A 26,941-nucleotide genomic window follows, 5' to 3' on the forward strand; every position below is an offset into this window, starting at 1 on the left:
CTTCGTTAGGCTGGCCCTTCGTTTGCAAGAGGAAGCAGCAGCGGGGAGCGGAGGGACCCCGTGTCCTTACGGCAGCGGCCGCTCTCGGGCTTCCTGGGCACAACGAGTTAAAAGTTGCAATTAGTAAAGTGCTGATGATGGGAAGGTGGGGTGGGAAGCGAGCGGCTTTAAATGAAACCTGAAGGGTTATTCCAAGAAGCAGCAGCGCGCTCTCCAGCTGCGTTCGCTTTCCTGGGAGCTGGGGGACGAGGGAGGGGATCCAGGGAAGGGCAAGAGATGCCGGGCAGGATGAGAGGTGCTGCTCGAGGGTGCTCAGGTGCCAGCAAAGCCCAGGGTACATGGGGGCTGCTCTGCGCCATCGCCGGGAGAGTGGCAGAATGAGAAAATTTTGCAGGGGTTTCTTCGTAAATGCCCCGGAGGGAAGCCCGTCGGAAGCCGGCAGAAGCTCGGCACTTACTGGAGTGAAAAATATGGCAGGGAAATCAAAGCCGGGGGGGACAGGCCACCGTGCCCCAGGGATGTTCATGCCAGCGCCGAGCCGGGAGCGTGGTGGGGTGGGTGCTGCCCGTTCTGTTCTGCGGCCCCTGCGGCTCCTCTGCAGGGGCCGAATCCTGCAGTGGGCATGGAGCCCGGTGCCCCCCACATTTGCATGGGGACAATTTTGGGGAGCGGCACGAGCCACGATGCTTTGTGCCGGGGATCTTTGTAGGATGGAGAATTGGCTGTGAGCCGCAGTGGGGGCTGCAGGAGGGAGCAGAGCAGAGCTGGGTGCCGGGATGGAGAGGAGCTCGGCAGCGCGGGGGTTCCCGGGAAAGGCGTTTCTCTTCCAGCTGAGCAGGCAGGAGCCCGGGCAGGCGGAGGCAGCCAGCGGTGGCCTCTCCCCACCAGACGTAGCTGTGCCAGCTCTCCGCTGGTGTGACACCATGGTGCTATTATTAGACTCCAGTAGGTCTCTCTGGGTAGCTGTGAACTCCCTGATGCCTCCAGTAGCTCAGCAGATACCGTGGCAAAGTGGGATCTGCTGGCACCGGTGGGGACGAGAGGCCCTGGCGAGCTCAGAGGGGGTGTGGGTGGCAGCGAGGGGCGGCAGAGCCCCCCACCCTGGCATGAGGGCACAGGGAGCTGCACACCACGGCCTGAGCTGGAGCAGCAAAAGGCGATTAGTTGTCTAACGAGAGGTTTGACTGATGAGGAGGGCACCGAGCCCCTGGGAACGCTGGCAGTGAGGAGGGCAGAGCTCGGGGGTCGGTGGCGGCCAGGAGAGATGCTGCCCCAGCAGAGATGCGGGATGCAGGGCTCTGCGTGAAGCCGCACCTAAAAACCACAGCTGAATTTCACAGCATCACTCTAAAATGGAAACACGATGCTCCATCACCACTGGCTTCGGCAGAGGCATGGGGGAAGCACGGTGGGGCCACAGCGTACCGGGACACCCCATGCCACGTTGGAGGAGGGCTGGGGCTGGGGACACATGGCATCTCCCCGCTCCCACCCTGTCCCCCAGCCTGGTTTCCAAGCAGGAGTGTTTAAATGCCTTTTATGTTGTGACTCAAATGATGAAAGGCCCAAAAATGGGACTAACAAAGACGAGTTGTACTTCAGAATAAAAAAACCCATGAAAGCAGCAGATGCTGTCATAGGAATAAATTGTATCAACAGCGATCAGATGGGAAGTGAAAAGTCAGAATGGAGTTGCTCCCTCTTTCCTGTTTCCAGTGAAAATGTCTGTGTCCATGAATTTAGCCAGAATCAGGTAGGATGAAAGGCTTTGTCTGACAAGGCATTTCAAAGCATCCGGGAGCCTCCGGAGAAAATTTGGCCACTTGGACAGGGAAACGGAGCCCCTCAGTTTTAATGAGCATTTCAGTTGCCTTCCTTTATCCTTCTGCCAAGATCTTCCTCTCCCCCCCCCTCCCCCAAAGCCCCCCTGATTTCTGCTGTTTGTGATTTGTTTTAACTTTGCAAAACATGCATTTAAGCAACACGACATGAGGAGGCCGAGGGTAAAACATCCCCGTCACTCCCTACAGCCCAGCCTGTTGCTTCTTGCCATAAATACCTCCCCACTGCGGCTGGCCTGGCCTTTTTGGCTGCTGCCGGGTCAGCATCCTGTGCCTGCAGCCAGCACCCTGGCACCGGCACCCTGACACCAGCACCCTGGCACCAGCACCCTGGCACCGGCGCAGCCCCTTAGCCCTCCGTGACGGGGCTGGGGGGGAAAGCAGCCACTGCGCCCCCCCCCCACGTCCCCCCCCAGCCCCTTTTGCAGGAGCTGAGCCATCCACCAGAGATGCTCCTCTGGGGACACGTTGTGTATTTTAGGAACAGCCCAGCTGAGCGTCAGTGAGCAGCGCTGCATTCCCAAAGGTTGTGTCCGGTCCTCCCAGATCAGTTTGCTCGGCCTGCCCAGTCCCAGAAGGATGCTGGCAAACTGGGAGGGGGATGAAAGGATGCTTGCTCACCGTACAGGGATCAGGTTTGCTTTCGAAGGCGGATGGCAGCGCTCAAAGCAAATTCTTTATGCGCACTGTGAGCCAGCGGGCACAATCCCCGTGGCCATCCTGTGTCCCCCTGCTTCTGCTGCCTCAGCAGCTCAGAAAAATGGGTGTCGCTGCATCCGCAGGCAGACAATGCCCCAGCACATCCCCCAGCCCTTCCCCAGCTCCTTCCCCAGCACGGTCGGGTTGGATGCTCTCACTGCTCAGCCATACCCCCTGCAGTATTTCTCTGCAGCCGTATTCCTAATGGGAATTTTGGGCTGCGGGCTCCAGCCTGTCCATCCCCAGCAGGAACATCTGCTCCTGGAGAGGGTCAGGTACCACTGGCACGGAGGTGTGCACCTGCCAGCCTGCAGTACACCTCTCTCTGGATGCAGCTGCAGGTTTTTCCTTACATTCCTGGCTCATCCGCCTCGTCCTGGGACAGTCTTGGGGGATGGATTGGCGAGGGTCCGATGCCCAACTTGTCCATCCCACTGCTCGTGCAGGCAAACACTGGTGTGGGTGGCTTTATGCCAATGCACGCCTCGCGCTCACCGTTATTACCTAGCAGAGAAGGGATCATAACAGGATTTATAATGACTTACTGAGAAACGGGCTCTGATTAGCTTGATGGGAAGCGATGGGCATCACGCGAGGGGCATCAGCAGCCGCCGGCAGCAGGGCAGGGCTCCAAAAAGTGGAGGGCGAAGGAGCTCGGCCCCACTCGCGTCCCCTCACTGCGACAGCCGGGCCGTGAGGGTTGTGCCGTGCGTCAAATGGGAGCCTTGCCAGTTGCAGGGAAAGCAAAGCCATTGGCTTTGAGTTTTTAATTGGCTCCTAAAGCGGTAGGAAATCACCGGAGTCAGTGGAGGGGCAGGACTGCAGGTCTGGCATGGTCTTCTCCTTGCTCCCTCCACATTTAAGGGGGCTTTGGCAGCTCAGGCAGCATCTCCCTGCCCGCACGCTCCCCTCCAGCTCCTCTGCACGCTCACACGTGGCTCCACGCTGCGGTGACAGCCTCCATGGTGGCCACAGGCCACCGCCACTGCGAGCATCGCCTCAGTTGCCATACACCTCCTTTGGTCCACGAATACTGTTCCCGGCCCTCCACTCTGTGCACAGAAACATTGTCTCCTTCCCCACCAGTTACAAACCACGCAAACAATCCACCGAGTTTGGGGCCGGGGTCACATCCCCTCCCCTGCCCCGGGTGCAGAGCGGGTACCACTTCTCAGCATCTTTCAGCATCTCCTGGTCCCCTCCCCAGCCCCCACAACGATTTACTATCTCCCCGTCTCCCCTTGCCGCTGCGACTGGATCACGCGCGGGCTATAATTAATAGAAATTAGACTGTCGAGACCTTGCAGCCCCCATCCCGTAATTACTTGGCCTTGCTGCATTCGAGGCACAGAGATCGGCAGTGAGCTCGCAAGCCACCGGCAGTGGCAACGCAGCCCGTTAACAAGCTATTTTTATTAAGCTCTTAATGCATTCACTTGTGTGGCGCTGGGGGATGTGCAGCATCTCCACAAAGTCCGCTCCCGGAGGGATGTGCGGGGGGATATTTTGGGATGAAATGCCGGCATTGGAGCTAGACAAAGCAGGATATTAGCAAAGTGCCGTGTCCCGACCGTGTTCATTACTCGCACATTAATTCCCAGCTCCCCGCCGCTCCAGCCACCCGCCGTCCAACCGTACAGATTTCAGGGGCTTGGCAAAGCGTTGATGCTCAGCGAGCGGTGACACCCCCCCCCCCCCACGTCCTCAGGTTCCCCGCATCCCCCCGCGCCCCGAGAGCTGCATGGGGGTGTAACGATGCCCAACATCTAACTGGGCACGCGGCATCTCCCCGCCGGCTCATTAAACCTGCTAACTGCCTCCGTGCGAGGCGCGGGTCGGCCCCGGATGCGGGGCAGAGGAGTGACGGAGCGCAGCTATTCACACCGCTCTGCTTTTATCGCTCTGCTTTTCGCGAGCCGGTAAAAAGTTCAGTGCAAAGCACAGGATAGGTCTCTGAAAGGCAGCCACATCACAACCCAGCGTGCGGGCGCACGTCTCCACCGGGAACGGGGTTTTGCTGGTGTCTGTGACGCTCACGCGGCTCTCAGCCTGCAGGGATGTTCACTTGGAGGGCTTGTAGCATCATGCACCCACCCTGAGAGGAGACCAAGGGCCATTTTGGGTGCAGGAGAGAGAGCCGAGCTGTGGGCTGGGCTCCAAATGACGCCAGTACTTTTTTTTTTTCTTTTTTTTTTGCGGGGGGGGGGGGAAGAAAATGTGACAAAGCCGGTGGCTTTGATGTCCGCCCGTCAGTCTCCTTCCCCCCTGCTGCAGGCAGAATGATGTGCCGCTGAATGGGGAAGAAGGTACATGACAGGCTCCAATTTGCCCTCTTCTCCACCAAATGCAAGGACATCCAGTAAATTTGAAATGCAGAAAGACTGCAAAGGGATGAAAGGGAGCCTACACGGCACCGTACGTAATTGGCTTGTGGATCTCGGTGGCACAGGACACTGCTGGGGTCGGGACCTCGGCAGGATTACATGTTTATAGAGCTAATGCTCTCCCTATTAGCCGTGCTACCACAAAAACGCTGCAGAAGGGCCCTTTGCCACCCTGTTTTGGGCTGCCATCCGCTCCCTGCTCCATCCAGGTAAAGGTCCATCCAGAGCATCCCTGGTTTTCTGCAACCTCCGGTTTTTGCATCTCCTGTGGATGCGGGCTGAATGGCAGGGCAGCCGAGCGTGCACCGAGAGCCCGGGCAGCTGTCACTTTGCTCTTCCATCTCACATTTGCTCTGTTCTGGCTGTATTTCTGATCCTAAAGAAACTCTCCGTAGGTCCTAGCCAGCCGCTGGCAGGGAAATGAGCTGGTGAATCTGCTTTCGTTACACATGAGCTTGTTCAGTATGTGATACTGATCTGGCGGGCGCTCATCTGGGGTGGGTTTTGTCATTTCATCTTGCAATTGTTTTGCTGTAAAGCACCTCGGAGGGTTCGCTAGCCGGCTGTTTTACAAAGGACACCGTCCTTATTACTACTGTGAATGAGCTATTTTGCATTTCTATGAATGGGAAGGAAAACTTGTCACCTCAGGACAAAAAGGGAGTGGAAGTATCTGATGATCCCCTGAGAGCCTTAGACAATCCACTAAGCTCAAGTCATGCTCCTGTATTTCTCTCTCCTCGGGGGCAACTGGAATTATTAGTCCCTTCTCGAGGACCCCAAGACGTCTCTGTCCTTTGCCAGTTCCCGGCCTGGCTCCGCTGCAGGCTGCTGGCACGTCCTGCCGGAGCCCCGTCCGGCTCTGGGTACCACCAGAGGATGCCTTGATGCCTGCTGGGGGTCAGGACAGCAGCACCGGGAGTCAGCGAAGCCGCCAGCCATGCCTGAAATCCTGCAGTATCTACCCACGCCGTGCTCAGGGTGTCCCCTGGGCCATGCTGTCCTCTCCCAGAGGAGCGGGAACATCGTGGTGTCCATTGACACCTCCAGCCGCGGCAGGACCCAAGGACTCGACTCATCCATCTGTGAAGCCAGACGTGCCGTTTTCCTCTGGCGTGCCTCTGCTCTGGGAAGGTCCCAGTGGCTTTTGAGATGCTGGTTCGTCATGTGCGATGGGATGAGACGCAGGGGCACAATAAACCCTGCAGCAGCAGGAGAGTCAGGAAAAGAAGATGATCTCTTCTCCCTTCTCCTGGCATAGGACACGTGGGAATGGTTCAAAGCTGCACCAGGGAAGGTTTAGATGGGACATGAGGAAGCATTTCTTTACCAAGAGGGTGCTCAAACACTGGAACAGGCTTCCCAGAGAGGTGGCCGATGCCCCAAGCCTGCCAGTGTTTCAGAGGCGTTTGGACAATGCCCTTAGTAACGAGCTTTAACTTTTGGTCAGCCCTGAGGTGGTCACAGTTGGACTAGAGGATTGCTGTAGGTCCCTTCCAACTGAAATACTCTGTTCCATTCTGTTCTAAAGATCTGCCTCCAACCCCCTGCAAGCAGCAGCCCAGCCTCTGATTTAGACAATCATCTCCCAAACTCTGGCTCCCAGGCTCCGCACTGAGGACCGGGTTTGCGCCCCGCGCCCGCAGCCGTAGGACCAGCAGCATCCGACCGCAGCTGTACTCCAAGGGCATCGCTGCGCTGGAAGGCACGCTGCAAACTGGGGTTAAGCAGAGCAGATTACACGGGGAAAACACGCTCTACACTCCCTCTGTTTCTGCATATGTTAGTCCCGAAACAAGCGTTTAAATTAAACAAGTTTCTATAGCCGAGTTTCCAATCCCACAGCCACTTCCACTGCTGGCCTCCTTTTTTGCTCCCCCTCTTTTCTTTAGCTCCAGCAGCGGGAGGAGGAGATGCAGACACAGAGAGGAGTGCTAATTAAACAGGGAGTTCCACATTTGGGTACAAATCCTCTGGACCAGCACAAACCCTGCCAATTTCTGCATTTATTTATTATTTTTGCAGTACAATTGTAATTTCCAGTGGTGCCTCCAGCACCGGGAGAGAGTTCAGGGGCTGCTCTCGGAGAGGATTAGCGCGCTGGAAGCATTATTACTTTCCTTCGCTGTGAATTCAGGAGCGATTCCCTGATGGCTGCACTCTATATAGAAGTGAATCGGTGCTAATTTGTTTTTGAGGATCACACATCCACCAACATGTGAAAGACAATCCTGCCTCTCGATGTATATTTCAAGTCAGTGCTACAGCAAACAACAGAAAATAAGCAAACGAAGGAAGCCAGACCTCCCTCGCCCAGAAAGCCAGAGATGGAAAAGAACGGACTTTAATTTTTTTTTTTTTTTTTTTTTTGACGCTCGTGTGAGTTGGTGCTGCATCTTGCCAGGATTGTTTGGGGTTTTGGCTGCACTGCCCGTGGCGGTGGGCAGAGGGGGCTTGGGCATCCCTCGCATGGAAAGCCTCGGGGACGTCACGTCGGATGAGATGTCAAAGAGACCGAGCATAAAAGGCTCCCTTTTTTTTTTTTTTCTTTCCCCTTTTAAATCATCCTTAAGTTTAACTGTAAGAGAGGAATAAATGAACTAATTGAATCTGTAGTGATGGAGGGGCCGGGGACCTGGCAGGAGAGCAGCCGCCCCACCACCCATCGCTCCTCTCTCTTTATTTGTGTGATTCAGAGGGACGCGGTCCATGGGGAGATATCAGAGCCGGCTGAAATGGAAGACAAAGCTATTGTTTCAAACAGAGTTATTGATTTTTACATTATTACACTATGAAATTTATGGTCTGGTTTCAAACTGCAATAGGAGTTAATGACCACCATCCAGAAACTTCCAGGTGACCTTGGCCTCGACTTTGGTGGAGGAAGGTGAATAGCTCCAGATACCGGGTCAGCAAATGTAAGAGGAACCTGCAGTGTCCTAAAGAACTTGATTTTGGGGTGCTGCTGACCCCAGGTCTCTCCCCTGAGCTTTAGCTTACAGCAAACTCCAGGCTGGCTGACAGCAGTGATGGAGTGGGGGGAAAATGGACCTTCTCGGCTCCAGACGACAGCTGCTTCTGCTGTTAAGCAACGCTTTGCTCCTCTTGAAGCCCCCAGCCACAAGCACCATGATGGTCCTCAGAGCTCCTAAGCACGATTCTCCATCCTCAACCGCCTTCCCGGCACAGCCTGGCTGTCCAAGGGTTTGCTCCAGTCGGTCACCGCTGGAGAAATGCAAACCAGGGGGCTCCAGGATGGCTGGGAAGCACCCGGGAGAGGAGGCAACGCAGACCCGGAGCAAGAGAAACTCTGCAAGAGGAGAGAGCAGCGGGCAGTGCCCGCGAAGCAGGCAGCTGCCTGCAAAGGGCACGGCCCATTCCTGGTGCCGGCTGGCTCTCCCAGCCCAGCCGCGTGAGGAGGGCTTGCTTTTGAACATTGGGGCTACCAAAGCGGGGTCAGGGTGACCGAGAGGAGGTTTATACTAGTTAACACACGAGAGACTGGTGCTACAGAAGGGTTTGTAGGGGCTACAGCGCTCTCCAGCCTAAAGCCTTTTCCTGGCTTTTCTTTAAAAGGTACCTCCCAATGAAGCTTTTGGCACCAGCCTCTTCCCAAAGCTTTCCTTAGCAATATTCCTTCCAAATTTCCTTGTATGCTTCTTCCTCTGGGAACAGTCTTTCCACTTGCCAGCAAAGAAATGCAATTTCCAGCTGCTGGAGGAGGATTTTTTCTTGTAGTACCTTCTCCCTGGAACATCCCTGACGCTGCACCCTGAGCTAAAGTCGTGTGAAGCCAGTAGCCTCAAAGCTCATCTTCTGCCTCGGAGGTCATAATTGCCATTAAATCACAGCTTGCCTAACCAAATTATGCAAAACCGAAATTATCTCCAATGATTTTTATGTTGCTGAAATGTTCCAGAACTGCCGGGGTGATGACTGGGGGATTGGGAGCAGCTGTCACTCCATCAGAAACCATAACTCCAAACAGCTGGGATCTGTCAGTTATTTATGACACCGTTTGCAAAAAAAAAAAAAAAAAAAAGGGATGAAGGTGGATGGGTGGTTGCCACTCTCTGTCTGACGGAAAGGCAGCTTGTGCAGAAAGCAAAGCCCCATGCCGTGTCCCGACGCCGGGAGCTGCAGCCGATGCTGCGGGGAGCAAACCCACCGAAGGATGCTGCTGCCGCCGAGCGCTGCAGGACCGTGGGGCAGCACCTAAAGGGCTTTGCAGCGAGGCTGAAAGCAAGCTGCCGCTCGCTGGGGAATTTAGTCTTTGTGGCAGTCAGGACGGGCTTGTTTATTTTCTCCTCTGTGTTGCAAAAAAAAAAAAAGGGGGGGGGGAAAAATACACAGCTACTGAGCACAGGTCTGACACCGCTTTGTCGAACCGTCCCAGATCTGAAGTTTCGCTCTTGGCTTGCGCCCAGTTGCCGTCGCTGCTCCGGCCTTGCCTTCCATCGTCCTTCACTTGGCAGATGAAATTGTGAACATTTGAGGCTCCTTTTTCTCCCTAAACAACAGTTCCTCTCTATGTCAGTGCGAACGTCTCGTTCTGAGTTAGTTCCCCACTTTCAAAGTATGTTTTTCCCCGGGGGTCATAGCTGTGTCTTTGTGCCCCAGTTCACTGGGGGTGGGTTTCGAAAGCATCCTTTGACAGATCCAGGGTGTGAGCGGGGCAGGAAAATCTCCCTCTGGAGCTCTTTGACAGCGAGGTGGTGGTGTTACACCAGGTGTGAATTTGGCCTCAGAAGAGGGCGAGTGATGAGTAAGCTTCTGCTTTTTTGATAATCCCGGCTGCGAGCCGAAGCCAGATGCTTTGTCCCCACTTGTAGCTCGCTCCGGTTAAGTATTATTATTTATATTGTGTAGTAGCTATACATAGTGTTTTATGGCAGCAAAGATACATAAATCAGCAACCAGAAGACGAGGGCTTTGCTCTAAAGAGCTTATAAATCTAACAGCTTGAGCAGCACCGGTAATGGACACAGTAAGCAGGCAGTCAAGTTGCATGTAGACATGAGCTAAGATGGGTCTCCCAAAGCAGATGGCGATTTAGGAGAGATTTTAAAGAGAAGCAACCTGCTCCGTCCTCGAGACCAGATCCTGATGGAGAATTAGACGGGCAGTGACCCATATAGCTCGTCCGGGTGGAGAGGTGAAAGCGTTCATCCGAGAAAAACAGCTCGCAAAGAGGGAACAGGCAGGGGGTGGCAAGGGGCTGCCTTTTGGGGGGCTCTGCAGGTGCATCCCCCCTGGGACCGAAGCATCTATTCTGGTCCTAAGCGATTTCTCCCTTTGAGCCTGAGACTCCTAATGAAAATAAGCGTCATCACGTCTTCCTAAATAAACCAAGGCTCTGCCTTGCTCCGAGATACAGCAAAGCGTTAAAAGCCTTAAAATGCAAGAACAGCGCCGGCGCAGGTACCCCCCGCTCTCTGGCTCGAGCAGCGTCCCTGCTCCGACCCTTCAAACCTTCCCTGCCCCCCGCCTCCCGATCTTGGGTATCAAACCCGCTTTTTAAAATTTATTTCTTCCTGCGCTGGCACCGGCCCGGGAGGAACCTGGTCTGGGCTGGAGAGAGATGTGCTGTGTCTGGCCGAGCACGCTGGCTCCGGGCGTCTGCATTCTTCTGGCCGCTTTCAGCTCTTGCACAAATTGAGGCTTCACGCTAAATGCATTACGCTGTATAACAATTAATCCCATGCTACATATAGAAAGTCCTTACTCATCAATAATGCATGTGGGAGGAGTGATTTTCACTCTCAGTAATAAGGCTAAGACAATGGAAACAAGCAGGTAATGGGGAACATTTATAATGATGTTAATCTAATAATGAGTCTAATGCTGTTAAAAGTAAGACTGCAAACTGGACGCATCCAAAGATAAATTATTTCAAGCATTCATTAACTGATGCCTAATTAATGCCCAATTAGAGAGATGCTACATGGGAAATGGTTTGGACAGTCGGACGAATTCATTCCAAGCACTGAAACCTCAGTCAAAAGCAGGAGGCGGCAGGACACGGCGAGCAGAAGCTGGGGTGACACAGTGCATCGGTGGGAGAAAGCCGGGAGATAAACACCCACTTGCTGGTTTTATCCGTGTCAGCAGGGCTTTGTTTTTATTCACTTCACCGGCGGGTTTCCGCTGGATTTTTCCGTGCCGCTTTTGAAGCTCTGTCTCCCCGGTGAGCTCCAACACACGTGCTGGTGACCCTCCATCTGCCTCACGACCTTTACAAGATGAAGTCAAAAGGGCTGCGTCAGGAATAATGAGTTCAACAAGTTAGGCAGGGTTAACTCTCCGGGAAGCGGGGCTGGGACCTCTCGGGAAGCTTTTCAGCCTGGGAAGCCCAGCGAGACCCAAGTGCTCCTGGCTGTCTCGTCCCAGCGGGGCTTGGCTGCTGGCCGTCGCAATGCTGGGGTTACCAGCCTCAGGAGCTTCATGGCTCCATGCCCACAGCCTCTTTGTTCCTCTGGGGTCTCATTCCCAGATCTAAACTGCGACCAAGCCCAGGGCATCCTGGGAGCAGCTTCCCCCGGCGCTAGGCAGTCAGCAGGTTTTATGGGCTTGGAGGGAAAGCATCCCTGATGGGACCACGTGCCTTGAGTCCATCCACTGGGGAGTCCATACGTTTCCTCTTTCCAAGTCCTACCCACCTAATTATTATTTTTCCTAAGCATCCATCCTTCCGTTTCCCCATTCTCCCCGAGTTGCAGCACGTAGGTAGAAAGACATCCCTGGCTTTTCTCCCTACTATCCTACCCTTGGGAAGCCGAGAACCAGAAACACCCCAGACCATCCCCACCACCATCCACGACTGCAGGAGTCACATCTCCCTCTCCATAGGAACTCCAGCCATTAACTCACCAACGCCTGTTAATTAAAGAGATGGACTCGGTTCCCTCTGACCTTTACCTCCAGAGTTATCCCCGCAGGCAGGGAGCCGTTAAGCACCGCGCTCCCTTTCAGCAGGAGCCTCTCCCTCGGCCGTGCTCCAGGGAGACCCAGGCTGCCTTCGCCCATCGCCGTGCATTGCTAACAGCCGCCTGTCATCACCATCCCTATACGTGAAATCGTGTATGCTCCGAGATCCCTGCCCGGCTCCACCTCTCCTCAGTAATCCCGTTAGCCTGGCAACTGTCGTGTCATGGAAGAGCGCATAAAACTGTTGTTTGGAAGCAATATGTAATCTTCCAACCTGCTGCTTATAGCTGGGAGATGGTTTATTGATTCAGACCCTTGTGATTTGGTATTTGCAATAACAGACTCCGCATGTGGGAGATCGTCACAGCGCTTGTGCCTGGCAGGATTTTGCTAATAAACATAAGACTTACAGAAGGTTTTGTACTTCAGTGTCACCGAGGTAAGACGGGGAACATGAAGCTGTCCCACCTTGGCGAAGCACATCTGCGGGTGAAAAAAAAAAAAACCAAAACCCAGCAGAATGTATCTGCAAATGTAGCTTTATCTTTTCCATCGTTATCTGGCGCTTGGATAATGACAATATCCTCAGGATACCGCTGTTTCCCAGGCTGCAAGGCAGCAAGTTGCAGCGAGGGCTCCCGTTTTGGCAGGGAGCGCTCGGTAGTCAGCACTGGCACGATGCTCCCACCAGCGCAGCCCCTCTCTCATCGCAAAGGCACGACAGCAAAGCCGAAACGGCACGGTGGTGACTTGGAGAACGTTCCTTTTCCTACACAGCCGTAGGAGTTGTCGCGAATTAAACGTTCCCGACTTGCATCCCCTTTCTGGCAGCGGCGCAGGAATGAGACATCCCTCCTGGTAGCCGGTGCGTAATTTCTGAAGGGCATTGCCTGGAAGAATTCCCCCCGTCTCATCGCAGCCAAGGCTTGGTCCAGTGCTGTGGCTAGCGATGCTTTGCTTTTTTTTTTTTTTTTTATTAACGGCCCAGCCAGAGATGACTGCCTCTTACTGGTGATTTATGGAGAGTCTGAATAACCCAGTTTATCTAAAAATGTAACAACTTTGCCGTGAAAGAATGGGTCCAGATGGACAGGTCACCTGCTGTTAACTGCATGGTAATAGATCTCCGTACCAGGCAAAAGGCAACGGTAACCACAGAGTTATATTTCAAACACGATTAATAAGAAAACAGTGATTTTTTTTTTTTGTTTGTTTGGGTTTTTTTTTTTGTTTGCCTCCCACTTGTATTCAGCTGTAGGCACTGAAAAGAGGGACTGCAAAAGCCCAAAGGGTCCAGGCTCATGGACTATTTGGTGATAATGACGTGGAGTAATTAGAGATGAACTCCACTTCCACTCTCGTTTTTCAGATCATTACAAGTCGAGTGCAAGGCGAGGACTCGTGGGCAGGATGGCACCGGCAGCTGTACGCTGCTCCGATTTTACTCCTTTCCCCTGTAAAGTCCAGAGGCAGAATTCATTAGACACGAGCAAATTTTGCGTGTAAGAGGAAAAAGCCAAATCTAGGAGGAAAATCTGAATGAGAAATGACAAGCCTGGTGCAATGAGTCTGAAAAGCCACTCGGCGCAGAAGGAATAGCCTGAAAGCAAGCCTGGTGCGAGGAGTGGGAGCGAGACGGGAACAGGGCGGTGAAACCGGCACTCTGAGAGCCGAGCAGAGGGAGGGGATGATTACCGCCTTGCTCACCGCTTCTTCTCCGCAGCGAGAAAGCCCCGGTCACAAGCACATACTGTAGCATTAGAGGATGCAATCTGCTTTGCCACAGGACATCCAGTTAAAAATATGTCTGAGCATCCCACTTTCAAACGGGGTTTTCAGCTCAGCCTTTTCCACCAACTGCTGACAACATATTTTCCTGTAAATCACTTGGTTTTCAGGGTGGATAGCGGTGTCTAACAACTGTATTAAAAAGAGATGGCGGGGACGGGTCTGCGGCTTTGGCGGAGCTGGGTGTGCTGTGCAGATACACCGCGCATGTAATTTTAGGTGATTCGCTGGGAATTACTAAAGCTTTTCCCTCTCCGATATGTAAGCGCGGGCAATTTAAGAGATGCGTTACCGCAGGGGCGGACACCTCCGAGGGGTTGCATCTCCTCTGTTTGCTCTCACACATTTGTACAACTGCCTTTCCCCCTGCCTGCACTGCCTGCCTGCAGGCAAAGGGCTTTGCTGCCTGCACTGCCAGTGTGAATTCCCCCCTCCCCGAGAAAGTTTCTGCTGCCCGCTTGGGGCTGGGAGCGCAGCGGCAGGGACCACTCCGTACATCGCGTTTAAACTCCCGCGCGTGATGAGCCCACTCATCACAGCCGCAGTCGTTTCCGCAGGTAATTCATGAGCAGAGAGGAGGGCTGAGTTAATTGGGGGCGTTTTTCACCTGGAATACTCCCCACGGTGGCGATGGGTGGGCGGGGGGGTGCCCCGGTCCCCGCTGACGCCGCTCTTCCCTCTCTCCGCACAGGGGGGTTTGCAGAGCTGCTCCTGGTGCTGCTGGGGCTGAAGGTGCCCGGCACCCTGGGCTGCCCCACCGACTGCGTGTGCTACCCGTCCCCCATGACTGTCAGCTGCCAGGCTCACAACTTCGTCACCATCCCCGAGGGCATCCCCGAGGACAGCGAGAGGATCTTCCTCCAGAACAACCAGATCACCTTGCTGCTGCGGGGCCACTTCAGCCCCTCCATGGTCACCCTCTGGATCTACTCCAACAACATCACCTTCATCGACCCCAACACCTTCGACGGGTTCGTCAACCTTGAAGAGCTGGACCTGGGGGACAACCGCTACTTAAGGGCTTTAGCTGCAGACACTTTCCAAGGGCTGGTGAAACTCCACGCCTTGTATCTGTACAAGTGTGGGCTGAGCTCCCTCCCCAGCGGGATATTCGGTGGCCTCCACAACCTGCAATACCTTTACCTGCAAGACAACCACATCGAGTTCCTTCAGGATGATATTTTTGTTGACTTGGTTAACCTCAGCCATCTTTTTCTCCATGGAAACAAGCTCTGGAGCCTCCATCAGAACACGTTCAGGGGACTAATAAACCTGGATCGGCTGCTCATCCATCAAAATCAGCTGCAGTGGATTCACAGGCGGGCTTTTCACGACCTCCGAAGATTGACCACCCTTTTCCTGTTCAATAACAGCCTCTCGGAGCTGCAGGGGGACTGCCTGGCCCACCTGGGAGCCCTGGAGTTTCTCAGGCTGAATGGGAACCCGTGGAGCTGCGATTGCAAAGCCCGTTCCCTCTGGGAATGGCTGCACAGGTTCAGAGGCTCCAGCTCCAGCGTCATCTGCGAGTCCCCCGAGCAGATGCACGGCAAGGACCTCAAGGTGCTAAGAGCGGAAGACTTTAGGAACTGTTCGGGGTCCGAGTCGCTCCATCAGATTAAAACACATACTTTCTCCACAGCGGACAGAGGAGCCTCCAAAACCCACCACCCCCACCACTCCTCCAAGGAGAAGGGGAAGGAGAGAGGGGCCGAGAACAGTTTGCACAGCAGCCAGCCCGCCGCCCCCCCCGGCTCCCGGCCGGGCTATCGCAAACCCGGCAAGAACTGCACCAGCCACAAAAGCCGTAACCGAACCTCTAAACCGGTATCCTTGGGGCCGCGGAAAAACGGGCAGGAGGTTCCAGACTATGTGCCTGATTATCAGCACAAATTCAGTTTCGGGGTGATGGCAACGCTCCCCCCCAAACGCAAGGGTAAGTGTACCCGGCGGACCCCCATCCGCCCCCCCAGCGGGGTCCAGCAGGCAGCCGGCTGCTCGGGGCTCAGGGCATCGCTCCTGGTTTTTATGATGGTGTTAGCGGCCGTCATACGCTGAGCCCCCGGCTGCGGACGGAGCGAATCTGTACTGCCACCAATCTACAAAGGACCAGAGTTTCTTTTCTTCTTCTTTTTTTGTACGTGGAGAGCGTTGGCCCTGGCGAAGGGAAGAACGTTGTCTCGGCATCTGACGGTCTCTCCGTGCCCGGCCGGGCCGCCAACGCGGACTGTGCCGAAGGCAGCGGGAGCGGATTAAAAGGCATTATCACACCTTGTCACAAACGGCCTAACCGAGCACCTACAACAAAAAAAGCCAACCTTACAAAAACCCAGATAACAGGGACGGTAGCCAATTCGTCGGTGACAACAACCGGACAAATGGACTGTATCCGTGCTCTTGTGAAATCCTGTTCGTTTGAGAGCGCTCTGAACGACCCCTCCAATTACCGAAAGGAACATAATTGCTGTAAAAAAACGATCACCAATTAAGCCTACACTGTTTCTCTGAAAGTGAGTGCAAGGACACTGATACCGATGTAGTAAGGACTTTGGTTCTCCCACGTTTTAGCCCTTTTGGCTCCAAACCCAGAGGCCAAAGTTGGCTGGGAAACTCTTAGAAGACAATCTCAAACCCCTGAATATCTCAGGCATTACAGCAGAACAGGGCTTGCCTGCTGGGCTTGGAGTAGCCAACAACCAAAGGAAAGACTGATTAGAGGTGGAATTAAACAAACAAACAAAACCCCAACAAACCCAACACTTAAAGAAATGAGGTACCCACAGGAGGTGCGTTTTTTTGTAACCATGTTCACACATCTGAAACAAAACCCAAACCCAACAAATGCACAGGCTCCCCCCCTTCCCCTCAATTATCCATATGTATGTCTTATAATGTTTATAAACTATATGGAAACTATATCTTCAGAACTAAGGATTGTATTGTTGAATTTATAGCAGACCAGTATATGATTTTTTTCTTTTTTTTTTTTTTTCTCGCAAAAACAAACCGGCAGCAGTGCCTACAGATGCTGAAAGCCATCGGGCGGGCTCAGTACGCGCGGGGGAACCACAGCGGACCAATGTTCTCAGCAATTCAGAGCACTAAACTTTGGGAGGGGTGGGGGGGGGGGTTGGTTGTACGTGATACAGCAAAGTTCATACCCAGAGAGCCAAAACTCACCCTTATTTGTAACCGGAGGGGGAGAGAAAGAGAGAGAGATATTAATTAGTCCAAATAAATAGAGCCATGGAGCTCTGTCTCCGGAGAGCGCTGCGAGGCCCTGGGGAGGAAAGGGGCTTTTTTGGGGCTGGATGCGGAGAGGGGCTTCCCAGCCGCGTCGGTGGCGTGAGGACCTTTATAGCTGGACTAAGGTTTTCACTGGGGCAGCAAGGAGCAGTTCCCAAGCTGCAGATAGTCCTGACAGCGTCAGGAGAGGTTTTGTTTCTTAAAAGGAACAAGTTGTGTCATGGGAAGAGGCAGAGAAGGGGGAAACTACAGCTCGTAGGGGACTGGCGAGAAGAGCAGTGCCCAGGGTTTCTGGTCCGCCGTAGGAGAGAAAAATAAATGGTCCAAGACAGCCGTAAGAAGGGGGTTGTGGCCAGGTGGAGGGGGAGCGGATCTGCTCGTTCCTCTTGTCCTGAGTTAAACCCCACGGTGGAACGACGTGTTTGCTGGTCGGGGGCACGGCAGAGCCGGCGGCATCACCGACGGCAGCCCACGGGCTCGGGGAGGTGTTGCCCAAATTCTGCCATCGGTGTGAATTCCCTGTCAGTGTGGATATGTGAGACCAAACAGACACTGAAGTTAATGAAACAAGGGAAATAAAAGTGATCTTGGACAAGAAAAGGCTGCTGTTCATTTCGTAACAATATCCCAGCGGTGGCACGTTCCTAGCCCTTAGCTCGCGTCGGGGGCTGGAAAACCCAAAGGCAAGGGCTCGTGTTTCCCATCAGACACACCACCAGCGTCAGGAAGAACGGGCCAGTGCGGGAAATCCCCTCTCCCAACCGCTCTGGGGCCAGGGAGGGGGTATTTACACAGCAGCAGATCCCATGGAGGTGTCTGGAAATGAAAAGGGAAACTCCCAAGAAAAAAAAAAAGAAGAAAATTCCCCCATGCACTTATTTTTCAGGGAGGTTGGGTGCTGGGAGCGGGCAGCTGGGGGGGGGCACGGTGTCTTCTGTCTGTCTCAGAAGCGAGGAAGGGCAGGGGCTTGGATGCTTCGCTTTTAAATACCTTTCTCGGGGAGCAGCAGGAGTAACTCTGGGAGGAGAAAGGAAGAGGTTACTTCATCAAGGCCTCTCCCTTCCAGCTCCTACCCAAACTTTTCTGTCTACAGGGCTCTAAAGCTCCACTAAAGGGATGTCCAATGCAGCCAGAACAAATAATCCGTGATCTGAAATAGCTCCCTCACGTCCTACTCTCTATAACCAATAGCAACTGAATGAGTCTGGCACTGTCCCTTAGAAGTGGAGAATGTTGTTATGTTGGTTATTTCGTTTCATACTCTGGAAATCAAAGCTCTCAGTGGGAGAATGAAGAAGAGAAGCACTTTATTAATTTTTTTTAAGTCTGTGTATAACTCCTGTAATATAGGAGTGAAATGTCAGCACAGGAGATGCTAATGTTTTATAAATGATTTGGGTGCAGCAGGCACGATGGATAGTCTTTGAGATGAATTATATTAGAACAGACTACGCCTGGCTCAAAACCATAATTGTATTTTTAGTATCTTTTCCTTTAACATGTAGGAAAAATAAAGGCAACTCCATGGTGTATTACGAGCCTTGTCAATCAAGCTCTCTAACTCCTAGCAATAAAGGCTACTGTTTAAAAACCAGAAGGGAGACATGATACACTGCTAAATAGGAGGTGTCACTTGACATGGACTATAGGTTTCTGCTCTTCCTCCTGCCTTCCCCGTAGCTGCCGTCCCTCCCCGTGCCCATCCTTCCTCCACGACCCCAGCTCTTTGAGGATAAAACTAAATTTTTATGGCATGCTCTGACAGCCTCAATAACTAACTTCCCATCTGCATGGTTCAGCTCTACCATGGCCCCTGGTTCACTCTCGTGTGTTTTCCCCCCAATCCCTTCATACAGCATGTCTTCATGCATTTTGAATGTTGCTCTGAGGGCTGGCGTAAATCCCCTCTTCTCCGGAGCAGCACTCCCGCAATCTCAAAGCAAACATCTCTCCAGTCGAGCGGACACAGGTATAACCACGACTTGCCAGAGTTAGTCTGGCTCAGGCTGGAGATAAGTTGGAGAAATTTGGGGTTTAATTAGAGTCTTTCCCAGACACCAAAGGTTTGAACTCCCGGGGTGATGGTAAGCACCACGGCCGCTTTGTGGTGATGCTGGGCAGTGCTCCATGAGCTCCCATTTGGACAGGCTGGATTGATGGGCCAAGCCCAATTGTATGAGGTTCAACAAGGCTTGGTCCCGGGTCCTGCACTTGGGTCACAACAACCCCACACAACGCTACGGGCCTGGGGAAGAGTGGCTGGAAAGCTGTCTGGTGGAAAAGGACCTGGGGGTGTTGGTCGACAGCCGGCTGAACATGAGCGGGCAGTGTGCCCAGGTAGCCAAGGTGGCCAATGGCATCCTGGCTGGTATCAGACATAGCGTGGCCAGCAGGAGCAGGGCAGTGATTGTCCCCCTGTGCTGGCCACACCTTGAGTTCTGTGTTCAGTTTTGGGCCACATACTACAAGAAGGACACTGAGGTGCTGGAGCGTGTCCAAAGGAGGGCAACGGAGTGGGGAAGGGTCTGGAGCACCAGTCTGATGAGGAGCAGCTGAGGGAACTGGGGGTGTTGAGCCTGGAGGAGGCTGAGGGCAGACCTGGTCGCTCTCTGCAACCACCTGAAAGGAGGTTGTAGCCAGGTGGGGGTTGGTCTTTTCTCCCAAGTAACAAGCAGTAGGACAAGATGAATTGGCCTCAAGTTGCACCAGGGGAGGTTTAGATTGGAGATTAGGAAAAAATTCTTCACCAAAAGTGTTGTTGAGCACTGGGACAGGCTGCCCAGGGAAGTGGTGGAGTCACCAGCCCTGGAGGGGTTTAACAGACGTGTAGATGTGGTGCTTGGGGACTTGTGGGCTTGGCACTGCTGGGGTAACGGTTGGACTCGACGATCTTAAAGGTCTTTTCCAACCTAAAGGATTCTATGATTCTATAAAGCTAAACCCCTCCATGCCCCACAGCTCAGCCTGGGCTCCCCCGGCCGTGCCACCGTACCCCTTCCCAGCGAGGGGGGATGAGCCGAGAACTGCACCGGTTCACTGTCGCAAGCTCAACCTTTGGACGTGCATCGATTCCCCTCCCCGGGTCCGGGCAGACGGGCTGCCTGTTGCCGATACGGTCAGAGGCTGCCGATAGCTCCCCACAGCTCGGCTGCAAGCTCGAAACGCCTCCCTTGGGAAACGCGTCACTTAAGCATTTATTTGCTCATCGGTTTCCCATTCCTTTAGCCTTCTCCGGTCTGCCGCCCGCACCACACGCTGCCCTGGCAGATGAGACGAGTTCCTGTCGCTGCGGCTGCCTTCCCCTTCTTTACATCAGTGAGCTTTAATGCTTGAACTTTGGGTTGTTCATGCAAATCCTTTCCATTAAAAAAAAATAAACACCAGAGAATCCAGAAGAGACCCCAGAAATGTGCCTCTGGAAACTCATCCCCAGCGGCAGAATCCCGTTTCCTGAGTCGGAGCCAATTTTCTCTCCATTGTACCACTTTTCCACAGTTTCATCCCATAATTGCTAATACGGAGCTTTTCATATATGCTTTGAAAACACAAACCGTACGACACTGCATCTCTTTTATCCTCCCAGGCAGGATGAAAACCAAACACCTCTCGGATATTGAGAATAAATTTTTAGTTTATCAGTCTAAACCAAGACCACAAGTCCGCCGTTTCTCTTATATTCCCCATCGCTTCCCAGCCAGCACTTGCGCCCCCCCAGCACCAAATCCAAATCACTTCCTTTGCCTCAGATAGCTGCTCCGCGACACGTACCCTCCTTCAGAGGGACAGAGCAGAACGAAAGCATCACTTCACATTTCTCGTAAGCTCAATAACACTTTTTGTGGTCCTTCAAGTTCACCCGTCCCTAAATCCTCTGTCCGCGTACGCTTTCCCTGAATTAACTTCAACTACACCCCCAGGAATGCTTCCCAGCTTCCCGTTCTCCATCGCATGATCAAGAACATTTCCCTTGCCGTCGCTTACTATGTCCTTGAGATCCTGTGGGTTGATATCATTCCTCTCTTCCACCAGCCCTCTTCTCTCCCTTAACGCATCCAGCAGCCCCCGAGCTCACGACTGCTTTGGTGAAACGCGAGGTCGCCGACACCAGGCGATGCCGATGGGGACGGTGACTACGGGGGTGCTCTCGTGTCGCTGACCGCGTTGGGGTTTGTGCGTTTCAGACGGAAGCGAAAGCAGCTGTGAAAACGGGACACGGAGGATTGCAGCGGTGCTCATGTTCTGCAGCGTGTGTTTTTGGGCGGGTGGCACGCTGGTCTCACCGACGAGCCAAACCATCTCGCTACCCACATAAAAGCAGCCCCAGGAGCAGCACCCCCACCCCGCCGGAGTCCATGCACCTCGCTGTCTCCCAATACACTCCATCCTCCCCTCTCCCCGAGGAACTGCCTTCAAAGGGGAGAAGGATCTTTCACCTCAGTGACCACCTCAGTCCCTGGCCCCGGCTCAAAAGCACCCGATTAGGCGAACAAAAGCAAGTGTTCTAACGCAAGCCCCTCGCTTCCCGCCTGTAAGGAGCCGCTCACTAAAATCCATTTTCCCCACCCCCCCCACCCCGTGAACATGGGTGAAATCCTCCCCACGCCCAGCCGCTCTGCAGACGCAGCTTCATCTCTCCGCAGGCTCCTCGGCTCGTCCCTACCCTCATCCGCAGAACCCGAGTCCTTTCTGGAGCTGCCCTCCATCCTCTTCCTCCTTTGTGAAAACAGAATCAAAATAACTGTTTAACAAATCAGCCATTACCTTCTCCCATGTCACCAATTCCCCACTATCATTTCGTAATTGGCCAATTTTCTCTTTTACCTTCTCTCTGCTCTGAATACGTCTCGGGAAGCTCTGATTGTGTGTTAAAATATCCTCCCTAATTCACTGCTCGGTATCTCTTTCTGCTCTTCTAATTGCCCTTTTAACTTGCTTCTAATTTTTTTATAAATCTCCTAATCCTCTTCCTGCACAAGTTGTTTACACGCACCGGAGAATGTATATGTATTAGCAGATGTTCCTGGGTAAATAATGCACAAAAGAATATTACTGCTTCACGCAAGCTGCAATTACTGCTTTCCTCAGAATAAGCCCTGTTTAACCCTCCTGTTTAGGGCACACGCCCCTGCTCTCGCTGCACATCTCCAGGCTATTTCACTCCTGCTGCAGAACATTAACACCACCAGCTCCACCACAGCTCGCTCTCTATCTTCCGGGGAAAAAAAAAAAAAAGAAGAATTAAAAGAAAAAAAAAATCATAGGATAAAGGGAATGGTACAGTTATGTTCCATCAAATCTTTTTTTTTTTTTGGGGGGGGGGGAACGCAGCTAGAAGAAACAAAACAAAATAGCTACATGACTCGAACACAGCGGCACAACCCCCAAGTAATAAACAAATTTGATAGTCTTGGTGCTTTTGATTTATGGACAGCTTACTGCGCTGCCTGCTCTCAGAGCCGGTTGTCAAAGCCCTTGTGCTGCAGACAGGCAGAGGGTCAGGCAGGCGTTGTTTGCCATCCACTTTGTAAGAGACTTCCTAAAATTACTCAAAATTTCTTTGCTGTTTTCCATTTCCTCTCTCAATTTGTTTCGGTCTCCTTCTCACAAAACACTGCGGTACCCACCAGATGCTTCGAATTCTGTGTTTTCCAGCTGAAGGGTGATGCTAAATCACGGGTTTAAAGTTACACATCTCATTTGGATGAAAAGACTCGGGTCGTCACCCAGGGAAAGCGACCCTGGGTCCAGGCAGAAGTCGGTGGTTTGCAACCCAACCCTTGACCTCGCTTGGGGGACGAAGGGCGTCGCTGGTACTGGGAAGCTCCAGGAGATGGGGGCTACGTCGTCCTTACAGCCGACCCCTTACAGAGGCAACTTGCTGCTGCCTAAATACCAACTTGTGATTAACAATAATGTTCTGGCCACCAGAACGTCTCTGGGCATAGCATCCACGTCCGTCATCTCCATCCTGCCAAAACCAGGTCCTGCTACACCCCGCACGGCTGCCCGCAGCCGCCTGCCCTGGGGACAGAAGATAAACGGAGAGGGAGGAAAACCAAAATCAGATTGAAACAGCAAAAGATCACCTCCTGCTTTTCAGAGGCTGCTCTGCCACGCGGGGTCAAAAGCAAAACATATCTATTAAAATACGAAATTGTTCCTACGACAGACTGCGGATTTCTGAGGCCGTTATGGAATAACGAAACTCCTGGCTATTTGCTGACTGGCCCAGAAAGGTTTCCGTTTCTTCCCCGTGTCTGTACACTTTATTTTCCAGAGAAGCAGATCCCACTCCCAGGGGGGGTTGCCGTCCCCAGAGACGGATTTTGTTTGCTTCAATTTGAGCCACACCAATTTGATTTGATCCCCCTCCACCCCACGGTTCCTGCGGGCAGGTACCGCAGCATCCTCAGCACAGGACTTTGTGCTGCACCTTCCCCGCCTCACGGCCGAGATTTAACACCTCTACTTCGAGCCTACCAGCGTGACTTGGGGTTTTTTGGTTGGTTTTTTTTTTTTTTCCTACAGACCCAGTGAAACTTGTCTCAGACCTGATTTCTCAATAGTGCATACAAATTGCTCTCCCCGGAAAAGGTTTTCATAGTTATTTCCTCAGTCAATCCTTCCGCAGCTAAAATATTCTGTAATCAAAGGTCTTGTCTTCTCACAGGTCTTCTCTAAAGAAGCGTTTCTAGGTGGGCCGTCTCACGAACTGCCTGGCTTGCCCTCACGTCCTCAGAATAAGCCCTGCTTAACCCTCCGAGGAGTTCACAGAGTATCTGTATTATTTTCAACTCATGCATTAACCTCATTCTAAAATATAAAAATTAAAAAAAAAAAAAATTAAAAGGAAAAGCAGAGCGACCCTTTTGGCACGTACCCTACCAAAGAGTCCTGAAAAGGACCAAACGTGCAAAACCCCCCCCCCAAAAAAAAAATCCATCGGCACGCAGAGCTGGCTGCCCGCAGGGTACCGTTTCACAGCCCTGTGTCCCCTGTCCCCCCAGGAGAATCCCTTCGCTGGAGATTTTCGGGGGTTCCCGACAGGAGCAGACCCTGGGACACTCGCTGCTCTCCAGCGCTTTTCTAAAGGCACAGCTCGGGGAAACAGCCCCGCAAAGGAGAGCGGCGCACGGAGCGGCGAAACCGCATCCCTGCCGTTTGCGGGAAGACTTCTCGACTCCTTCCTGCATCTACTTAGCACGTAGCAAGCAAGAGGAAACAAGAGAACACACACATACGGAGCCCTGTTAAACCTGAACTAAATATACCGCGGGATGCTAACAGCCTGCCTCGACCTGCTGGCGCTTCGGCTGGCGCAGCAGGACCCCGGCCGCCGGCTCCGTTGGGTGGCTGGAAGGGTTTTCCAGAGAGCAAACACGGGAAACCTCCGCAATCCCCCTCCGCACGTGCTGGGAGCACAGCACTGCCCTGAAATTTGGGTGCCAGCACGCGGATAGCAAAGAGACGCGGAGCAGCCCCGCCTGACAGCGTCTCCTTCCGTGATGCTCCATCCTCCCGCGCGCTTGTAGGAGCCCCTGCCCCGAGCACGCCGGGTGGGGAGCGGCGCTGGGACCAGCGGGGACATCTGCGTGCGTGAGCTGCGCGAGGCTAAGGAGGACCTCGCCATCAACCGGGTGGACGTCTGGGATGGGAGATGGGGACCCTCAGGGTTAAAGCGGCGAGAGACGAGGCAGCAGGAGGAAGAGCGGACGTGCAGGCTGGAGCAGGTGCGTGCAGGCTTGTAAAGGGGAAAAAAACAACAAAAAAGAAGGGAAAGGTGGTCATATTTGACTCAAGAATGAAGGGAAGCCAGCTGAGAAATTATTAGAGGCAATTATGTGAGCAGAGTACGTGAAAAGTAATCCCAGCTGCAGGGAGCTGGGGCGGGGGGAAGAAATCATGATGTGATTCAAGGGGGCCCAAGAGAAAAAGCCCAAGAGCAGCGGTGACCTGGTTTGCAGATGGATCCATTCCTATTTCTGCTCGGATGCTGAAGCCAAGCCTCATCCAGCGCGCTCGGCTCTCCGATGGCTTGCGTGACTTCTTCCCTGACTGGTGCGAGTGTCAGGCACGTGCGTGTAGTGCGTGTCATCTGGGAATCGTATTTGCCTTAACAGTCTGCGCAAATGCAAGTGCAAACAAGAATTCACGATTAACACGAACCGTTCTCCTTCCAGCGGAACGGCGGATTTTAGTCCAATATAAACCCCTGTCCTTGGGCGTCAATATTTGTGACAAACGCTAATCACTTTATTTCTATTTGCTCTTTCTTATTTTTTCCACACCTTTGGAAGGAAAAGCTAATTCATTGCCTGTGCTGATTCTGATAATTTCGAGTCATGCACTAAACACAACAATTCTTAAATAGATCCCCCCCCCGCTGCGTAACTTCCCCCAAGTCACGCTATATACGGAAAAACCAACAACGGCTTCAAACGCCGGAGCAAGAAAACAAAAAGCAGCTCCTACATCAAGTCAGATCCCAGCTCCTCAGGCTTCCAGCACATCTCGACACAGAACTAGAGCAAAAGGGCAGATTATTTAAAGCCGTTGCATGTAGGCCAATTTTCACTGCAGTTCCTTTTGGCTCTGATTTTCAGGCCCCAGTGGAGTGGTGAAGTCATGAATAAATGCAAGTAAACTGAGCTTATCCACTCTTATTTTGAGCAGTGGAGTTTGCTCACCTCATGCTGCTTCAGCTGGAACACCAAAAGGTAAGTTTAAAGGAAAAAAAAAAAAAAAAAAAAAGAAAAAGGGAGGGAGCGGGGGATAATCTACCGCTGCCCTCGCCTACCGACTCGGCGAGTCCAGCGCGGAGGAAAGGCAGGGCCAGGATGCTGCAGCCCCGCAGCGGTTCTTGCTCTGGATATCAAACGCCCACGGTTATCTCCCGGTGCTGTGCAAGGGCTGGAGTTGGTCCCCCGCTGTGCGACGGGCAGGGCGAGGGGCTCCGTGCCCCCGCCGCGCAGGAGGGATTTACGGCGGGTCCTACCTAAAACACTGCACGCGGAAAGCTTCGTTTGAGGAGGAGACCTCCTCGGATGATATTCTCCATCGGAAGGCGGTGTTTGGTGCGGGAGGGCTGGATTTTGACGGCAAACTACATTACAGCCTTCCAAATTGAAAATAAATAGAGCAAATATTTGAGAGTTTGAGAGGTCGCTGTTAGTCTCAGAACACTTCACCTGGCCATCGGCGCCCTTCCAATTAACCACCGACCGAACGCTGCTCACCTGAGGACTTTTCCCAAGGACACGGCAAGCTGAGGACGCTTTCAGAGCTGGCCGACTACGGTGCTGCGAAGGTTGTGTAACAAATGAAATCAGCTAAATACCATATTCTGCTCCGTGGAGCTGGGACCATACTTGCCCACTCGCCTGGTTTGTACGACCTGTAAGTGTCTCTGAGCTCTACCCAAGAGCAACGAAGCTTGGGGAGACTCACGTAGACAGGATCTGAAGTCTACAGAGATAAATCCATTAGGATTATCACATTGGGGGGGGAGGGAAATAAGGAAAAACACCCTGCAATTTTATCTCCCTGCAAGCATCCCTTCCGCTTAGCTTTGACCATCGCGGAGCGACTGCCGCACTTGTCTCCTTGTGGTCAAAACAGCAGCGAGAGCCAGTTTCTTCAAAGTTAAAAGAAAATAATAATAATGGAGTCCCCACATTCCTGCTGTGTTTATAAAGAGATGTTTTCTTCCTGAGCTATACAGCATGGCAGGCTTAATCTGAAATTTCTTTTTAATCATAGCGGGAGTCCCAATTAACGCGTTGGGTAATCGTTCAAGTAGAACTGGAGTTTCATGGCTGCAGCAAGGCAAGGAAAGGCAGAGGATGAGGGTACCGGGGAATGGGCAGGGACCAGGAGCACACCCGGGTGCCGCTGCCGGCCTCGAGCCTTCCCCAAACCACGGATGGGCTGCTGGCGATCCGGGGCAGCTCCCTCCCCGCAATATCGACACACAAACAGGTCCCCGAGCTCCCCGAGCATCAGGGATGCAGCGGCTCCAAGAAAAAACCGCACGGCGAGAGCAACCGCACCGGCACATCG

At 53.1% G+C, this 26,941-nt stretch overlaps 1 protein-coding gene across 1 annotated transcript in view; it reads left to right on the plus strand.

Moving 5' to 3' along the window:
* Positions 1-17,482, plus strand: part of RTN4RL1 (reticulon 4 receptor like 1) — a 33,075-nt gene extending 15,593 nt beyond the window's left edge. Inside the window, exon 2 of the mRNA XM_054847610.1 lies at positions 14,331-17,482. Within this exon, the coding sequence (XP_054703585.1) occupies positions 14,331-15,694 (1,364 nt within the window). The 3' untranslated portion in view covers positions 15,695-17,482. The remainder of the gene's footprint in view (positions 1-14,330) is intronic.
* The last annotated feature ends 9,459 nt before the right edge of the window (positions 17,483-26,941 follow it).

Source organism: Grus americana, chromosome 19, assembly GCF_028858705.1.
Source record: "Grus americana isolate bGruAme1 chromosome 19, bGruAme1.mat, whole genome shotgun sequence".
NCBI lineage: Eukaryota > Metazoa > Chordata > Aves > Gruiformes > Gruidae > Grus > Grus americana.